General features: G+C 48.8%; 1 protein-coding gene across 10 annotated transcripts in view; it reads left to right on the forward strand.

The window, feature by feature from the left end:
• The window catches only part of LOC138245659 (protocadherin alpha-C2-like), a 557250-nt gene that overhangs the window by 266173 nt on the left and 273530 nt on the right, over window positions 1-17547 (forward strand). The window contains exon 1 of one of the 10 annotated variants that reach the window (XM_069199406.1): window positions 11282-14564. The exons of the other annotated variants lie outside the window; for them this stretch is intronic. Within the exon in view, the coding sequence (XP_069055507.1) occupies window positions 12039-14564 (2526 nt within the window). The 5' untranslated portion in view covers window positions 11282-12038. Of the gene's footprint in view, window positions 1-11281; window positions 14565-17547 lie in introns of those variants that run through there. 10 annotated transcript variants of the gene reach the window in all.

Consider the following 17547-nt stretch of genomic DNA (forward strand, 5'->3'; position numbering starts at 1 on the left):
TTTGAGCACGACAAGAACTGTCAGGGTCAACGTCAGCCTCCATTTCTTCACATGTTGCAACCTTAATATAAACTTGGTTTCTTTTGTTTCCTATATTAGGAAAGTATCAAATGGCAGATGGCCCTCCGGTAGGAGGCACCCACTGACCATTCTCTGACAATTTTCGTCTAACACGGTAGCCTGTAGGGTTCAATGTATCAGCGTAAATCCTGACCTTGTGGTAGGTTAGTGTGTGGCAGGGTGACTACAGCAGCATAAGCTGCATTGATGTTTGATGTTTAGCGTTAACAATGAGAATAATACTTTTAGCCGGTTGAACAACCACCTGGTTGGTATGCTTGCCCCTTGGCTCGGATTGAAATGGTATGTGCTGTGGTGTATCTGCACTATATTTGAGCTGGTGATTGCAGACGGGCGCCAAAGGCACTCTATTATGGGGACTAGGACTTATTTTTCTCATCAGACTTTGTCCTAGAACAATCGAGAGAAAGGCAGCAAAGTGGGAAAGAAGGTTTAAGGGAAATATGGAAAAGTAGTGAGAAAGAGGGAAAGCATTGATGAAAAAGAGCATGCAAGAATGATATAAAAGGGCAGGCAGAGGCTGGCAGTCAACGCAAGAGGCATGAGGTGAAACCGAGACCTCGCAGCCTTGGTGTTCGACAACCACGTTATGCGCCAGCAGTTCTGGTGGGCTTCAGATAAAAATTTTGGGCACAATAATTTATTATTTTTCAAATTAAGCACAGGGCATGAGCTGTGTCTTTTACTGGATAGAGAGATAATTTTGTGATGGAGTAACCCATATGCCAAACTCTAAATCGGACCTAGTCTTAATTTAAGGAGCAACGCTGCCAAGGCTTCAACAGGAAACAGATCTAGATGCACCAACCTCATGATGATGAGACTTATTAAGAAAGGTGCAGCCAGATCTGTACCATCTACCAGCTTGTGATAGCAATGCTTATTGACTTTTTTTAAAAAATAGCCCGACTCTACCTAGCTAGGTGTCTTTGAGCTTTACCATAAAACCATTAACATGTCTCCTACTAAACAACATAAAATCACTAGGAACTAAGGGCCAGATGTGGCAAGGGTTTTGCGAGTCGCAAAAGCCTCCTTGCAATGTAGAAATGCATTTTGCGAGTCGGAACCGACTCGCAAAATGCATTTCCGACTCGCAAATAGGAAGGGGTGTTCCCTTCCTATTTGCGACTCGCAATGCTATTCATTTTCATTTGCGACCGCGATCGCAAATGAAAGCGCAGTTACCATCCACTTGAAGTGGATGGTAACCCAGGCGCAAACGGGAAGGGGTCCCCGTGAGACCCCTTCCCCTTTGTGTCTGGCATAAAAAAAAAAATTTCAGAGCAGGCAGTGGTCCAATGGACCACTACCTGCCCTGAAAAATACCGAAACCAAAGGTTTCGGTTTTTTTTTCCAAAGTGCAACTCGTTTTCCTTTAAGGAAAACGGGTTGCACTTTGAAAAAAAAAACTGCTTTATTAAAAAGCAGTCACGGACATGGTGGTCTGCTGTCTCCAGCAGGCCACCATCCCGTGAGTGTCCTGACTCTCTATGTTGTCGCAAATTGCGACCCACCTCATTAATATTAATGAGGTGGGTCTTTGCGACCCCATAGCGACTTGCAGAAGGTGTCTGAGACACCTTTCGGCATTCCAAATTGCGAGTTGCAATTTGCGAGTCACTGGGACTCGCAAATTGCAACTCGCAATTTGGAATCTTCCTACATCTGGCCCTAAGACCTTAGCTAAACTAATTTTCTGTAGGAAGAGTTTTGTGAAAATATCCAAGAAGATTGTGAATGGAAGGAAAGGAAGATGCATGGGAACAGTGACGTGTGGAAGCAGTGAATTAGCAGTGGAGACAGGTTTGGACTAGGAGTGATAATTAAGAGCAAATAATGAAAGGAAGTCATGAGAGTAAAGTGGGTAAAAGTGATGTGGAGTGGAAATGTTGGGAGATGTGGCAGGGAAGATGAAAAAGTAAAACTTCAGGAAATGTGGAACAGGAATAAGGCTACAGGTTAGTGTATGACTAGGATCTGGTGTATAAGGTTGCAGGAGGGAAAAAAGAAGGAATAGGAAGACAAATGATTAACCGAAGGGGCAGGATTAAAAGAGTTAATCCATGAAGAGAAGTACATGATCGCAGCTATTGGTGGAACCTGAGTTAGAAGAAATGTTTTCGAGTAACTAGTTGTTCGTGTTGAGCTAAGAACGTTTTGAAATTGCTAAGAACTATTACTCTGAAGCACATGCAGTTCTCAAGGATTTAAAAGGACATCTGAAGATCTGTGGTGTCAAAGTCCACCGAGAGGTTGAGTAAGATCAGCAGGAAGGCGTCACCTTTTGTCCGAAGTACAATAAATGTTGTCAAGTATTTTTAATATGGGCTGTTTCGGTGCTGCAGCACCTGCAGAATCCAGTCTGATGGAAAGTTAATAGATTTTTTATATCTGTAAAATGTGAAGTTTATCTATATACTCTTGTTGATAACTGTACCCAGGCTTGGGAATTCGGTGACTGATCTGTAGTTGACAAGACAAGAGGAATCTGCCTATGGTTTCTTATAAGAAGATGTATTATGCTAATTTACACTGAGCGTGGAAAAATGCCTTTTTATAGGGATCAGATGATTACTTGGCTCGAGAGTTGGCAGAGGTGTTGTACCAGTGAATCCCTGAGACCACCTTACTCTTGAACTCTATACTACAGTGCTTAATTTGAGCCTGTTGTTGCTGGTGAGTACCACCTGCACTTAGTTTTGGGGACCGGCACTTATTTTTCTGCACCATATATTTTCCAAGAGAAAAAGAGGTAAAAACAACGTGGAAAGATGCAACAAGAGAAAGACGGAAAATCCATCACAAAGGGAGAAAGCAGGTACTAGCAAGAGTGAGATAAAGGGACATGGAGAATCTGGCATTGGATTAAAAAGGCCTGATGTGAATTCAGGACTATGCAGCCTTAGTATCTGGTGAACTGACCTTTATTAGCACCTTTCACAGGCTTTTGAGCAGAGCTTCAGGAACTCTTTCTTTTACAAACTAAGCACTGCCAAACTGAGCACTAATCATGTTTCTTTGGCAAGTGACCCTCAAGGTCGGTAGACGAACTGTCTACGTCTTACTCATAGGGTGTGCTGTTGGCAAAAGATCCAGATTTCAGTGGTACACTCAATAACAGGTAATAAATAAATGTCCATCCAGTACTTTGTGTTAAAACTAAAACACACAACATCGTACAAACAGCTAAATGCTATCCACGAAGACATGAATATACATTGAGAAACTATAAGCAATATGAAGCATGCATTGAACAATAAGCTGGCGCTGTCTATTGACTTTGTCACCTAATAAAAACCTACCTACTGACTTTACATAGAGTCTACAACAATCAATAGGGCACTTCCTGTTAGCTTTAAGATCAGCTTTTGACACCAAACAGATCCATCCCACATATATACTAAAGGTAATTTCACAACAAACCACCCACAGGCTCTGATGGAGCTTTTTTTTTTTTTTTTTTTAAACATTAACATTAACTAGATGATATTCCTGTAAAAACAAAAAAGATAATGGGAGCACACTTCGGGTCTGCACTGACACTGGCTAAGAGCTCAGAGTGTCTGAGGCGGGAAGCCAAGCGGCCACAGTTTGGGGAGGGAGGCTTCTCTGACTGTGTTGCACTGTTAGGCAGAATCACATTCGCATGCATATGGCAGCCTCTCCTGCTTTGCTGTGCCACATTACCTAGAATGTTTGCTTATCTGAGGGCCTCCAACCCCGCCCAAAGAAAAGAAAGAGCTCACCATGTTACACAGGAAGTTTCTCAGGGGTTGATAGGTCACACAATGGCAATCCTTGTAGGTGAGTCAATGATGAGCCTTGGTGCCCATGTGCCAGGATTCCCGGGCCAGGTGGAGAAAGGGGCCAATATCAAAAGTATTCAACAGGTTGAGGAGATTACAAAGCCACACAAGTAAAAAAAAAAAAAAGACTGTAGCTTTTAATCATACAATTGCAGTTACTTTTCTAAGCCACAATTGCATGTGAGAGACCACTTCTTTGAACCTGCAAAACTCAACCAGAGTTTCCCCTTCTCAGAACACCCGCAGAGGCGGTGCAAAAGCCTCTCACGCAGGGTCCATGAAGCAGGGTTTGAAATAGAAGTAGCTCTGCAACTTCTGGAAATGTTTGAATGCAGATTGTGAGGTTTAGGGGCCCCATCCATGCTGGCAACCCACTGCACACTCTGCAACCATTGAGGAGGACCAAGCAGACTTAAAAGGCGAACATATAGAGTTGCTTTGCTAGGTTGCTGGCAATCGATCAATCAAACATTTGTAAAGTGCTCTACTCACCGCTAGGATCTCAAGGCGCTGAGAGAAGGGGGGAGGGAAGGACTGCTACTGCTCAAATAACCAGGTCTTGAGGCGTTTCCTGAAGGTCAGGAGGTCCTGGGTCTGTCGAAGGTGGGCGGGGAAGGTGTTCCAGGTCTTGGCGGCGAGGTGGGAGAAGGATCTGCCGCCGGCTGTAGTTCAATGGATGCGAGGGACCGCGGCGAGGGTAAGGTTGGCGGAGCGGAGTTGTCGGGTGGGAGTGTGGAAGGTGAGTTGCTTGTCGAGGTAGGCCGGGCCTGTGTTGTGAAGAGCTTTGTGAACGTGGATGAGGAGTTTGAAGGTGATCCACTTGGTGACAGGAAGCCACTGCAGGTCTCTGAGGTGGGCTGAGATGTGGTCTCGGCAAGGGATGTTAAGAATGAGGCATGCAGAGGTGTTCTGTATACGTTGTAGTTTGCTCTGGAGCTTGGCTGTGGTTCCTGCGTAGAGTGCGTTGCCGTAGTCCAGTCTGCTGCTGACGAGGGCATGGGTGACCGCTTTTCTTGTTTCGGTGTGGATCCATCTAAAGACCTTGCGAAGCATGCAGAGGGTGTTGAAGCAGGAAGAGGAGACGGCGTTGACCTGCTGGGTCATGGTGAGTGATGAGTCGAGGATGAAGTGCGTGGGTGGCGGGTGCTGGTGCAGTTCCTAGGGTGGCTGGCCACCAGGAGTCATCCCACACAGAGCGGTTGGCACTGAGGATGAGGATCTCTGTCTTGTCCGAGTTGAGTTTGCGGTGGCTCTTCTCCATCCAGATGGCAGTCATACACTTTAACCCTGGAGCTCAGTAGATAGCTCCTGCACACAAGCATGGAGTTCTTCTCTTGGTAAAAGGTATTCTGACACCTAACCATGGAATTCTACCCAGTACGTAGCCGTGGTTGGCAGACACAGATTTGAATTCCAGATCATCTCTGTTCTGGGTTTTTGTGGTGTTGGTGTGATTCACACAAGCTGTCTCTAGCAGAGTCTTTTGGTTTGACTAATCAGCAGTAAGAGGATGGAGTTAGGTGTGCCTTTACAGAGATGTGAAACAAAAGCACAAAAGAGGGAGAGGCATCTCCACTCAGCCACTACAGAAATCTGCCTGTGGTGACACTTCTGGGGAAAAGGAAGCAGGAAAGTTCCAGAGGATGCCCTTTCTCGTTAAAAACAGGTTATAATCGTCAATCCACCATGGCATGACTCACTTCAAAACAAAGGAATGATCCAGTGTCTTCCCTTGTCATACAGAACACCTGAGCAGACTCACTGCCAGTGTTCATTTTGTCAGCTCTTGACACCAAAGATCTCATCATGACAAATAAACTATCATTCTCTATCCATGACACTCATGGATGGATGGATGGATGGAAGGGCCTGGTTGAGGGGGCTGAGGCAACCATGTTAACATAAGAGGCCAGCAGGTGAAAGGAAAGGGGAATCTTCCACCACTGCAAGTCTTTTTCAGCTTTATGAGAAAATAATACTTTCAAAAGGGATGCAGTTTGAGTGTCCTTTCTGTCATAAGAGCCACGTTCGGAGGTCCCAAGCCATTACCAAGGAGCCATCACTGATCAAAAATCACTGCTGTGTTCACTGAGGTAGAACGCAAAAGCCTGCAGGGGTCCACGTAACTTTCCAAGCAATCTAGCATACAGAAGGGAGCACACACTGTCCATAGCTATGAAAGGGACATATCCATCCTAATGCTTTGTAAAGGCACGCTTATCTGTATGACTGTTGGACCTGGCCCTTGTGGCAGGTTCACCCCCTGACTTTTTGCCTAAATCCTCCTATTTTTTCTGACCTCTCGCTGTTGGACTCTGTGCACTTTATCACTGCTGATCAGTGCTAAAGTGCAGGTGCTCCCCATCTAACATTGGTATGAGTAGCTTATACCTAATCAGCATATTTAATTTACCTATAAGTCCCTTGTATAGTGGTATCTCTATACCCAGAGCCTGTAAATTAAATGCCGCTAGTGGGCCTGCAGCGCTGCTTGCGCCACCCAATAAAGTAGCCTTTCAAACCTGTCTCAGGCCTGCTAGCGCAGGGCCTGTGTGCGCAGTTTTCTGCCACAGGGACCGGGCATCTAAATTTACTTGCCAGGCCCAGAACTCCCCTGTTACTACATGTATGTCACCACTAAGGTAGGCCCTAGCTAGCCCTATGCACAGGGTGCTATGTATGTGGAAGGCAGGACATGTGCCAGGTTGCGTGGCTTGCCTGGTAGTGACAAACAGCCTAACTTGGTGCCTCATTGCTGTAAGTGCTGCCTTCTCATAGGATTGCATTAGAAATGCCTTGCCTTATTTGTAAGGGGTATTGTCTGATTTACAAAGGGTAGCGTAGGCATGCTTGGTATGGTTGTAATGGTGATGAGAAATGCTGTTTACTGGTGTAAATTGATTTTGTATTACTATTACAGAAATGCTATGTCTAGAAAGTGAGCATTTCTCTGTGCTTATGACTGGTGTTTTGCAGCTTGATCCAGTCCACGTCTGGGCAGAGTGACAGTTGGGCTTTGTGCTTACTTTTCAGACAGCCTGTACACAGGGAGGGTGGAGGTGTCACAGTGGTGCATCTGCATACTGAATAGTCTTCCTGGGCTGAGAGAAGGGAAAGGCGGGGCACGCCTGCATTTGTAAAGGCTGTGCCCTGGCCTCACACAATAGGGTTGCTTACCCCCAACTTATGTTTGGAGCCTGTGCTGGTGGAGAGAGGGGCACTCCCAGAACAAGTTGTAACTGGTTGGAACCTCCTCTCCTCTTCCTTTGTAAAACACTGTAAAAACTGAGTATAAGTACAGGGGAGTTGTCCCCACAATTTGGAGACACTTTGGAGCTCACTTGGAACTGGACACAATGCTCCTGGAGGGACTCACCAGGAACCACCATGGACTGCTGCTGTTGTGCTGACCTGTGACCTGCTTGGTCACTGTAAGGAACTGCCACGTGCTTGCATCCTCTTTGTGCTGACCTGTTGCTGGGCCCTCTCATCTGTGTGACTTTTCCATGGACATTGTCCCCCAGGGGCAGGGTGCTGTGGCCCCTGACCCCTGCAACTGTTGGAAGCGCAGGAGGAGCGCTTCAATTTCACGCCTTATGCATGCCTTGTAGCGCTTTCAGAGAGCTTTGTTCTAAGCGCCTTGTGGATGGTTTCTTTTTATGCCCTCAAGTGCTTTAGCAGCGCTCTGCCGCTGTGGAAATCACTGACGCAGCCTGGGCGGGTTCCTCTCAGGAAGCGCCCCTGCGGCACCATCAAAAGAAGAAAATGAGCGAGTGCACTCCTATCGTGCCCCCGGGGCACAGGCAGGCACCTCCTCTGGTGCCTGCCCTCTGTGACTGCCGGCGGGCCATCGCGTGGAGAGAGCAGCCGGGCGGAGGAAAGGAAGCCTCATCGGAGGCTCTCCCCATACTGCCAGTCTTCGTTCTTGGCCCCAGTGATCACAGGTCTCGGGAGGGACCCAATACAGATATCTTGGGGGGCGGGGTGGAATCCACATCGGAGGCTCCTGCGCTACCGGGTCCTCTACTGTTGCTTTGGTGGCATTGTTATTGTCCCCCCATCGTGAGGGCCGGTTGAGACCCAGGTGGCCCTTAGAGATGGAGGGCCCCTGAAGGGGCCTGTTATGAACTGGAGGGGGAGCGTGACGCCCACCTCCTTCCCTAATTGTTTTCTGGACTTTGCCCCCCCCCCCCCCCTCCTGAGGGTTGGTTGAGGCCACGGGGGGCCCCAGCGAATGCAGGCCCCAAGAGGGCCTGTCCTAAAATCCAAAGGGTGTGTGTGCCGCCCCCCTCAACTCCAGAACTATTGGGAGGTCCCCGTTTGGTGTAGAGGTGCGCGGGGGCATTTTTGTTCTCCTGGCACTGGAGGTGCCTTCATCACAAACAGGTACTTTGGACAGACATACAGTATAGAATGTTCCTGATATGGACATAATATATCCTTAAGCTAACCTGGTTGTTTTATAATGTTTCATATATGTATGCTAATGTTCCTTTTATGGGCATGACATGCTAATATGTTTCCTGACTTGCCATAAGTTTTGTATTGTTCCTAATATGGGCATTTATGATATTTCTATGACAAGTACTTTGGTGTAGTAATGTGTTTCTTGACTGCTGCTTATGTTGCAGAATACTAAGTAACCTGTGCAGAGTAACTAATGTGTAACGTTCTGACAACTGCTAAGGTATTACTGAGATGTGGTGTTTGGTCTAATAATTGTGTTGTGTACAATACAAATATATTTTCATATAACTTGGTGTTGTGTTTACTTTGTGGTGGGGATATTGTGTCACGTGTGTTGTGTGTGTTGTGCAAATGTTTTACACATTGCCTTTGGGATAGGCCTGACTGCTCGTTCCAAGTTACCAAGGGGGTGAGGAGGGGTTATCTTGGACATGTAACCTTGCCCTGACTAGAGTGGGTGGGTTCTGCCTGGCTTAGGTGCATACCCTAGCCAACCAGAAACCCCATTTCTAACAATGACTTTTAATTCGCATTACAAAAAAACAGAGAGAAAATGTTGTCTTAAAAGTAGCCCTCCTCGAGTGCTGCCTGCCTGGCAGCACAGCGCCAGCACACCATGAAATGCATGCAATGAGAAGCACGAGTGTACTGTGCCCAGCAACAGCTCCGAATTTCTAGGGAAAAAGCTGACATCCCAAAACTATACTCCTAGCCAAACCACTTTATATATACTCTGCATGTTTATCACCTCTCTTCTCAACATCCGTTTTTTGTTACATTTGTTTATTTCAAAAGATGACCCATGGCAAAATACAGTATCAAAACACCAGTCATTGCCAATAGAGGAGTACATAACAGACACTAATGCAAGAATTCACGCTGTGACCAGTCAACAAGCGCAACAATACTCATACTACCCTAATGTCATTGTAACATCAGACGGGTGAGGACGGCCAGCTGCCTTTTTAAGTGTAGTGTTGGAAACAAGACTAGTCCTTTTGCTGCCACTTTATTTTGTAATTATACTTATACCTGTGTTTGTGTTTGCCTCCTTTCTAAAGGCCTAGAACGGCCTTCGGGCTTTGTACCTGCTCTACAATTTTTTTTTGTTAATTACTTTTAAAAAACTGTGGACTCGCAGAAGAAAGCGTGGAGCAGTCGCGTGTTGGGGTAAAAGGCGGTGGCATGTCCTGCTTACTCCCGCCCATTATGTCTATGCCCACATTAACATCTTCAAGTCCCCATTTGAAAAAATATAGACACCCCCATTATCCTCAGATGCTGTTAGGCCTCGTCCTGCTATCCTTTGACAGCATTAAATTATTAACTCTCAGGGACTATAGGGCTATGGGGGACACCAAACCCCTAGTGCAAAAGGTACAACAACAGATGGAGAAGGTGGGGGTGGCAATCAGTTGGCTAAAACTGGCTAGAGAGAGAATCTGTCTTGATAACCCCGCTCACCATCCTCAGCAAGAGGCTGCAGCGTTGCTGTGGCCCTAAGTGCAATATCCACAAATTCTCAGTTTTTCCACAGAAACGCAGTGTGGTCAAAGGCATGAGCGATCAGTCATGCCATGCAAACACTGCTGTAGACGCAGTGGCGTAGTAAGTGTGTCAGGGACCTAGAGCAAGCAGGAAAAGTGCCATCCTGAGCGCTGGTAGTACATTACACCAATAACAACGGGTCAGTGGTCCTGGGTGGCCACTGGACCCGATGCCACTGCCCCGCTGCAACACTGATAGCTATGATCCTGTTTCGAACACTTCAAGTCTGTGCTGAAACGGGATAGGGACAGTTTATTTTTAGGGGGAAACAGGGATCAATCAAACTGACAGAAAAAAACAGGTTTGTGAACTTTCAGGCCCATTATGTTCTCGAACTGCTTATTTAACAAAAACGTAATGTATAGTCATATATTGGCGCGTGCTAACGCTCAATACGAGAACTACTGAAAACCTGGCACTTGTCCAGACGCCGTTCTCTCGATGCCAGCCACATTAAAAACTTATTACAGGCCTGAGCGTCCGACTGCAAGGTTTGTAGACCGTTCTCTGGCGGGACTTGGAGCTGCTCCGTGGAAATGCCGCCCCCAAGACTGTAGATTAGCTAAAGTCCAGGAAGGGGAGAACAAACATGGCTGTTTACCAAAGCCTCTTAGGAAGATTAGCTCTGGAAAGTATCCAAAACCTGCCTACCTAGCTCTAGCCTGCGGTGTTTTTCACTCCGCTGCTTCTTTTTGCATCCTTTTCCACGGCCAATTGTTGATAAAAATAACAATAATACCGATAATAGTAATTATATTTTAGAAGACACACAATTACAAATATTCATAAATATAGAATTGTAACAACTGGTGATTGCACAGTAAGGACCATCTATAATAATATACGCCACTGAGTTTGGCCTTTACACGAGTAGTATTACTGGCATACGCAACTATACTCGTTATATCGACCTCGAAGGATGAAGGCGTGTGACAGCAGCTAGTGCATTAGTTGTTTGAGCAATCCCTTACCTCGCCGAGTACGTGGGCTCAACAGAAGCCCCTCGAATGATTGGTGAATACATGCTTTGAAGCGTGTTTTTTATGAAAACATCCAGTCTGATATCTGTGCCCCACCTGGGTTGTATTAACCACGCCCATCGAATGGCGCCTTCGCCCTCATACAGCTGCTGTTTACCACTGCACATCAATTATCCCCTGCTGTATACTCCCAGGCGATACAATTAAAAACCTAAAGGCACTCGTGTGAATATGGATGCAAGAGATGTCTGTGTGATTGTGTTTACACCTGTAATTGTGCATGCGTATTTGTGCATGGACATGCTTTATGTTTACGTTTCTGTTTGCAATTTTTGATGTCGCTATCTGCTTAAGAGTTCTTTCGCGCATGTCTTTGTGTGGTTGGCGCATGTGCATGTGTTCAAGAGTGTATATATGTGAACAGGTCCTTGCTAAAATTTCTGACGACACCTCGGTGAACGAGAGCGTATTGATATGCATGTTTCACGTGTCTGCGATTTGTGTACATCTGCGCCGGATGCATTGGGAAGGCTGTATTTGTACGCGATTCTCTGTTTCTATGGACACAATATGGATAAAAGAGTGCGTGCATCTGTGGAAGAGGGGCGTGTCGACCACATGTATCAATGGCTCCTTGTGGACATGTGCTCCTGAAGTCTAGGTGTGATGTGTGACACGGAAACCTCTCTTCGGGGCAGAAGCACACTGGACGGGCAGAAGTGACAACGCATGCTCCACGAGCAGCCCTCTTTTCGGCGATTCATAAAAAATGCACAGCCGTGTTGCTGTTACTACTTGGCTGGTTGAGCGCCTGGCTCGCGGCAGCATGTGATTATCTCCGGCGGGTGGCTCGGCCTGCGCCCGACCCTCACGGGTCCACCTCCGCCTGGCTGCCCCTGTCCGAGGTGCTGAACATGCAGCAGGCTTGAGCGGCGCCCCTCCCTCCTCTGCAGGATCCTCTCCGCGGCTGCAGAAGGAGCGGAGCTGCAGCGTGAGCTGGGAATAGCAGGCCTAATCGAGGAGGAGGAGGAGGCGCGCACAGGAGGCAGGCAAAGACATGGATTTACTAGGGAGACAGCCTCCGACCGCGCCCACGAAGACACACCGGTGGTCCGGTCATGGACGGTGACCTGGTGCCGCGGGACCTCGGAGGATGCGCGGGGGTCTGCTCGGGGAGGAGATGGCTTTCCCCCCGAGGCACGGGTGGCTGCTGTTCATCACCACCCTGAGCCTCCTTGCTCTGCGCCTCGCTGCTGAGCAGATCCGGTACTCGATGCGGGAAGAGCTCAACCACGGGGCCTTCGTGGGTAACCTTGTGCGGGACCTGCGGCTGGACCTGGCGCAGCTCTCTGCCCGGGGCTTTCGTCTCACCTCGGGCAGCAGCCGCCAGTACTTCGACGTCAACCAAGGCAACGGGGTGCTCTTCGTCAACGACCGGGTGGACCGGGAGGCGCTCTGCGATGGGCGCCCTACCTGCGCCCTGACCCTGGAGGTGGTCATCGGGAACCCGGTGGAGGTGCACAACGTGGAGGTGGAGGTCCTGGACATCAACGACAACGCGCCCACGTTCCCTAGAAAGGACTACTACTTGGAGATCAGTGAGTCGGCCGTACCGGGGGCGCGCTTCCCCATCGAGAGCGCGCAGGACCCCGATGTAGGCTCCAACTCCATCCAGACCTACAAGCTGAGCCAAAGCGACCACTTTGCTTTGGACCTCAAACCCTTCAACGGGAACAGCAAGCTCATCGAGATAGTGCTCAAGAAGGCCCTGGATAGGGAGCAGAGGGGCCTCCACCAGCTGGTGCTCACTGCAGAGGATGGGGGCAGTCCCGCCAGGTCTGGGACGGCCCAGATTTCGGTGAGAGTGGTGGACACCAACGACAACCCACCGGTATTTGACAGATCCACCTACAAGGTGAGCCTGCTGGAGAACGCAGCTAGGGGCACCCTGGTGGTCAAGCTGAACGCCACTGACCCGGATGAAGGGTCCAATGGGGAGGTGGTCTACTCTTTCAGCAGCTACACCCCCGAGAAAGTCCGACAGCTGTTCAGCATCGACAGCAGGACGGGGGAGGTGAGGGTTAACGGAAGTGTGGACTACGAGGAGGCCTCCTCCTACGAGATCTATGTCAAGGCAACGGACAAGGGCCCTGTGTCCATGGCCGGGCACTGCAAGGTGCTGGTGGAGATCACGGACTCTAATGACAACGTGCCCGAAGTGGTGGTAACCTCATTGTACTCCCCTGTGCCCGAGAGCGCCCAGGCAGAGACGGTGGTGGCCTTGATGAGTGTGGCCGACCTGGACTCGGGCCTGAACCGCCACGTCAGCCTCACAATCCCTCCTGGTCTCCCCTTCAAACTCAACTCATTCAGAAACTCCTACACTCTAGTGACCGATGGGCCGCTGGACAGGGAGCAGACCCCCGCATACAACATCACTCTGACGGCCACAGATGGCGGAACGCCACCGCTCTCCTCCCAGAAGACCATCATGGTGGAGGTCTCGGACGTCAACGACAACCCGCCTCGGTTCGAAGAGACCTCCTACGAGGTGTATGTGAATGAAAACAACGCCCCCGGGGTGTCTCTGTGCATGGTGAGGGCCACAGACCCGGATGACAAGGAGAACGCTTACGTGTCCTACTCCTTGCTCAAGGGGGACATCCAGGGACTTCCGGTCACTTCCTATGTCTCCATCAAATCGGATAATGGTAACATCTACGCGGTCAGCTCCTTCGACCATGAAAAGTTGAGGGAATTTGAGTTTGTTGTGCAGGCGCAGGATGCGGGGAGCCCCCCTCTGAGCAGCACGGTGACCGTCAATCTGTATGTGGTGGATCAGAACGACCACGCCCCAAAAATCCTGTACCCCTCTCCTGCCAACGGCTCCAACGCCATGGAAATGATCCCACGGACTGCCAACGCGGGCTACCTGGTCACGAAAGTGATAGCCATCGATGCCGACTCTGGGCAGAACGCCTGGCTCTTTTACTACATCTCCCAGGCCTCTGACCCGCACCTCTTCAAAATGGAGCTGCATACAGGGCAGATCCGGACTACCCGGAAAGTGGGGGAGGACAGCACTAGCTCCTACAACCTGACTTTTCTGGTGAGGGACAATGGGCAGCCCGCCCTCACCTCCTCGGCGGCCATCACCGTGGCCGTCGTGGACCGGGTCTCCAAGATCCTGCCGGACACGAGGCGGCACGTGAAAAGCACAAAGAACTATTCGGAGATCACTCTGTACCTCATCATCGCCCTGAGTGCCATCTCCTTCATCTTCCTCCTGACGGTGGTCGTGCTGGCGGTTATCAAGTGCTACAGGTACAGCGCCTACGGCCAGTCCTGCTGTGCAGGGCTCTGCGGACTCAAGCCAAGGGGGCCTACCGAGATGTACAAGCAGGCCAACAACAACATCGAGACCCGGATCCCTCACGGCCTGAAGGTGCAGCCGCACTTCATCGAGGTGAGGGGTAACGGCTCCCTCACCAAGACATATTGCTACAAGGCCTGCCTGACGGCCGGCTCGGGCAGTGACACCTTCATGTTTTACAACACGGGGGTCCCGGGAGGGACAGGCCCGCACGCCGTCATCGCAGAGAGGCACCTGACGGGCCAGAGCGAGCAGAGTGCCCAGAACCTTATCATTTTTAAAAGTGAGACTACCACTCCCAACGAGGTGAGCATAACAGAGAAGCGTTCTTCCGGTTACTGGTAGCACCTTGTCTATTTCAGGGGCTGATTTACCGATAGCGGAACAGGTGCAGTGACACCAGGGCCCTGTGGTGGGCGGCTTCTGTTGCTCACGGTTGTGTCCGTCTTTCACTACATATCCAGCGGCAGTAACTACTGTCCATGTTTTTGTTCGGGCCCGCGATACCTCTCCCACCCCACAGCTTTCTTTACCCGCCCCGTACCATGATTCGCTGTTTCTAATTTGTTTAGTTATTTGTTCTAACTTTGTGCCTATTTACCTCCGACAAGGCCTGCCTCATAGCGCTGCCTGGACAGGAAAGCACTCCCGGAAGCGGGAATATTGTTGAATAAGGCTTTCTGTGCTGACGAGTGCTTCGAATGCAAGTGGATGCAGCAGTTTAAACATTTTTTGGTTTGTTTGTTCATTTATTCTTTCGTGGAGTTATTTATTTGTTTGTGTTACGTTTTACGTTACAATAGACCAGAGTCGTCGTAGGAACATGTGGCGGTGTTCTCTTTATTTCATCTACTGTGCTATGCTGTGTTTTGCTCTGTAGTATCTGTTTTGGTATGTTGTGGTATGCTATATTTCTGTGGCGAACACCTGCCATTCCTGTGGCCTTGTAGCGATGTGAGACATGCCGAGCTCTGCGGCAGCCAGGTACTTAGGTTTCTTGTCAGATAAGGGTCTCATTCATTACATGATGGCGAGTGCCTAGGACAGGAGTTGGCCTATTCCTAACATCGTGCTATGTCCATTCTGTGTCACACAGGATTTGCTGTCGTACATATGATATGATATTGTGTATAGAGGGGAATTATGTTCATTGACACAGTCTGTCGTATTAGGCATTGCTTTAGTATGTTATACTGCCTTATGCTACATTAAGTGATTATATATTCTATTACTGTACATTATGCCTCCTTATGTTATGATGGGCAATCACGTGCTATGTTATGTTACTGGAAGGGAGGCAAGTATGGTTGCACAAGGGGTTTCTGAGTCAAAACACAGATTGAATTATTTGTGGACTCCTTAAATTGAAGCCTCCTTAGGTAGACCACAAATGCGCATTTCTAATTTTGTGATGTACGAATAGATTCTATGAGCTTTCGGGGCACTTTCTGCAACAGAGCCGTTCTCGGGTCACGGCCTGATTGTAGGGGTGGAGTGGGACTCTATGAAGGCCCACCTACACCTTAGCTCAAAGTGAAGCTCCTAGAAGGTATTGGCACCCTAAAAGCTGCAAATAATGCATAGTGATCAGTTCCCACAGCACACAGCAACTATGTGGTTTCACACTGCCTGCACAAAACACCTTCCATCTGGAAATGCGAAAGACAATTATACATATGCCTGTGTGTAAGCACCACCGACTTGAAAACAGAGGAGCTGAGTTTTCCTCACTGGCAATGATCACTTTAAAATATTTTCTGTGACTACAGGACTGATTAGTAAGTTACATTTTGTCCCTGCATCACCACATCCATGAATGTCTTTTGGGTAATTGAGCTTAGAGTCACAAAATGGCAGCGCTGTCTTGCCTAAAAGACATTCCCAGACGCCAGTGCCTAGAGCTGATGCAACAGAAAGCAATACGTTACAGTCATGGTTCTCATAGGAGTGGGCAGGTGGGATGTAATATTTATCGCCGTGGCGTGGTTACCATGCCGTTTCTCCCGTGTGTATATGAACGTGATAATCGAGGTTAAACACCCCCACTCTGTCCCCACACACTCGTAACCGATGAGTATTCTCTCACACGGTTGTGAGATCACTAGCTTTTTCAGAATGAGGTTTACAACAGGTGAACTCCGCACTGACCCCACTTTCTGAATGACGGGATGTCCTACCATAACTGCACTGGGCTACATTTGTACAGGTTAGTTAATGTTTTCAAGTTTAAACACCGGCTTTTTCAAGAACATATTTATGCAACTTCTTTGTCCGTTTTTCCCCTGTTCCTTGTCTTTTGAGGGACAACTAAGGAAGGCTAACGTTGGATGCAGGTGTGCACCACTAGCCAGAATACTCTTGCTCTTTAAAAAAAATGTGAATATCTCATGATCCAGCGGTCTTAGACACTCCAAGATGGTGGCTTCACGCACTAGAGGAGACTGACTTGATAATGAAGGGCAGTAGACCTCAGTCGGAGTAACAGAGGCACCAATGCATGAGCGCAGTAGGATAAGAAGTGAACCCCATAGGGCTACCCGTGCACTTTATGGTTCTATTAGTGTGCAGGCCACCTGGGTGTTGGACAGTTGCACCACAGCAGGGTCCAGCAATCAGTAAAACATACTGGACGGTGCAGACAGGGCAATGTGCTCTCCAGCCAGTCAGCAATCAGTTCACATGCTTTTTTAGTATTTGGTTCAGCCGCCTTCGGTCCATTGGTGTAGCCCCTCACATTCTGCCCCTCAAGAACAGTGTCTGTCCGGCTGAGACAGTCCGACCAACACTCCTCACTTTCAGGTCTAGCAGCCAGGAGCTAGATATGCATTAAATGCACAGGCTCCTGGCTGCCTGAGCTGATCTTTACTGGGCTGTGGACGTCACTGCTCCTGTGGATGTGACCTCCTCAGCTTAGCATAGGTCCTGGAGGCCCTTCCCCTCGATGACCCGGAGTAGCATCACTCATTGCCTCGAACCTGGGCACATCAGTTTTAAGCCCTAGTGAATCTAGGGCCAAGTGGCAGTCAGTGACCCTATCCCACTCTGTGACGAGGTTGGGACTGCTGCCTTCCTTCATTGTCTGACCTAAGGTCAATGAATGAGGAACGGCAGCAGTCCCAGCTCTCTTGGGACCTACGAGGCAAAGCTACAGGTGAGTGTTTTCATTTAGCAGTCAGAAGAGATAAGCTGTCTCTTGGACTTTTTTTCCTTATGCAGGGTCTTCCCCAATCTTTTTGCCTCCTCCCTCCTACTTTTGACCACTGCTGACCAGTGCTAAAGTGCATATGCT

This window comes from Pleurodeles waltl, chromosome 7, assembly GCF_031143425.1.
Source record: "Pleurodeles waltl isolate 20211129_DDA chromosome 7, aPleWal1.hap1.20221129, whole genome shotgun sequence".
Taxonomy (NCBI): Eukaryota; Metazoa; Chordata; class Amphibia; order Caudata; family Salamandridae; genus Pleurodeles; species Pleurodeles waltl.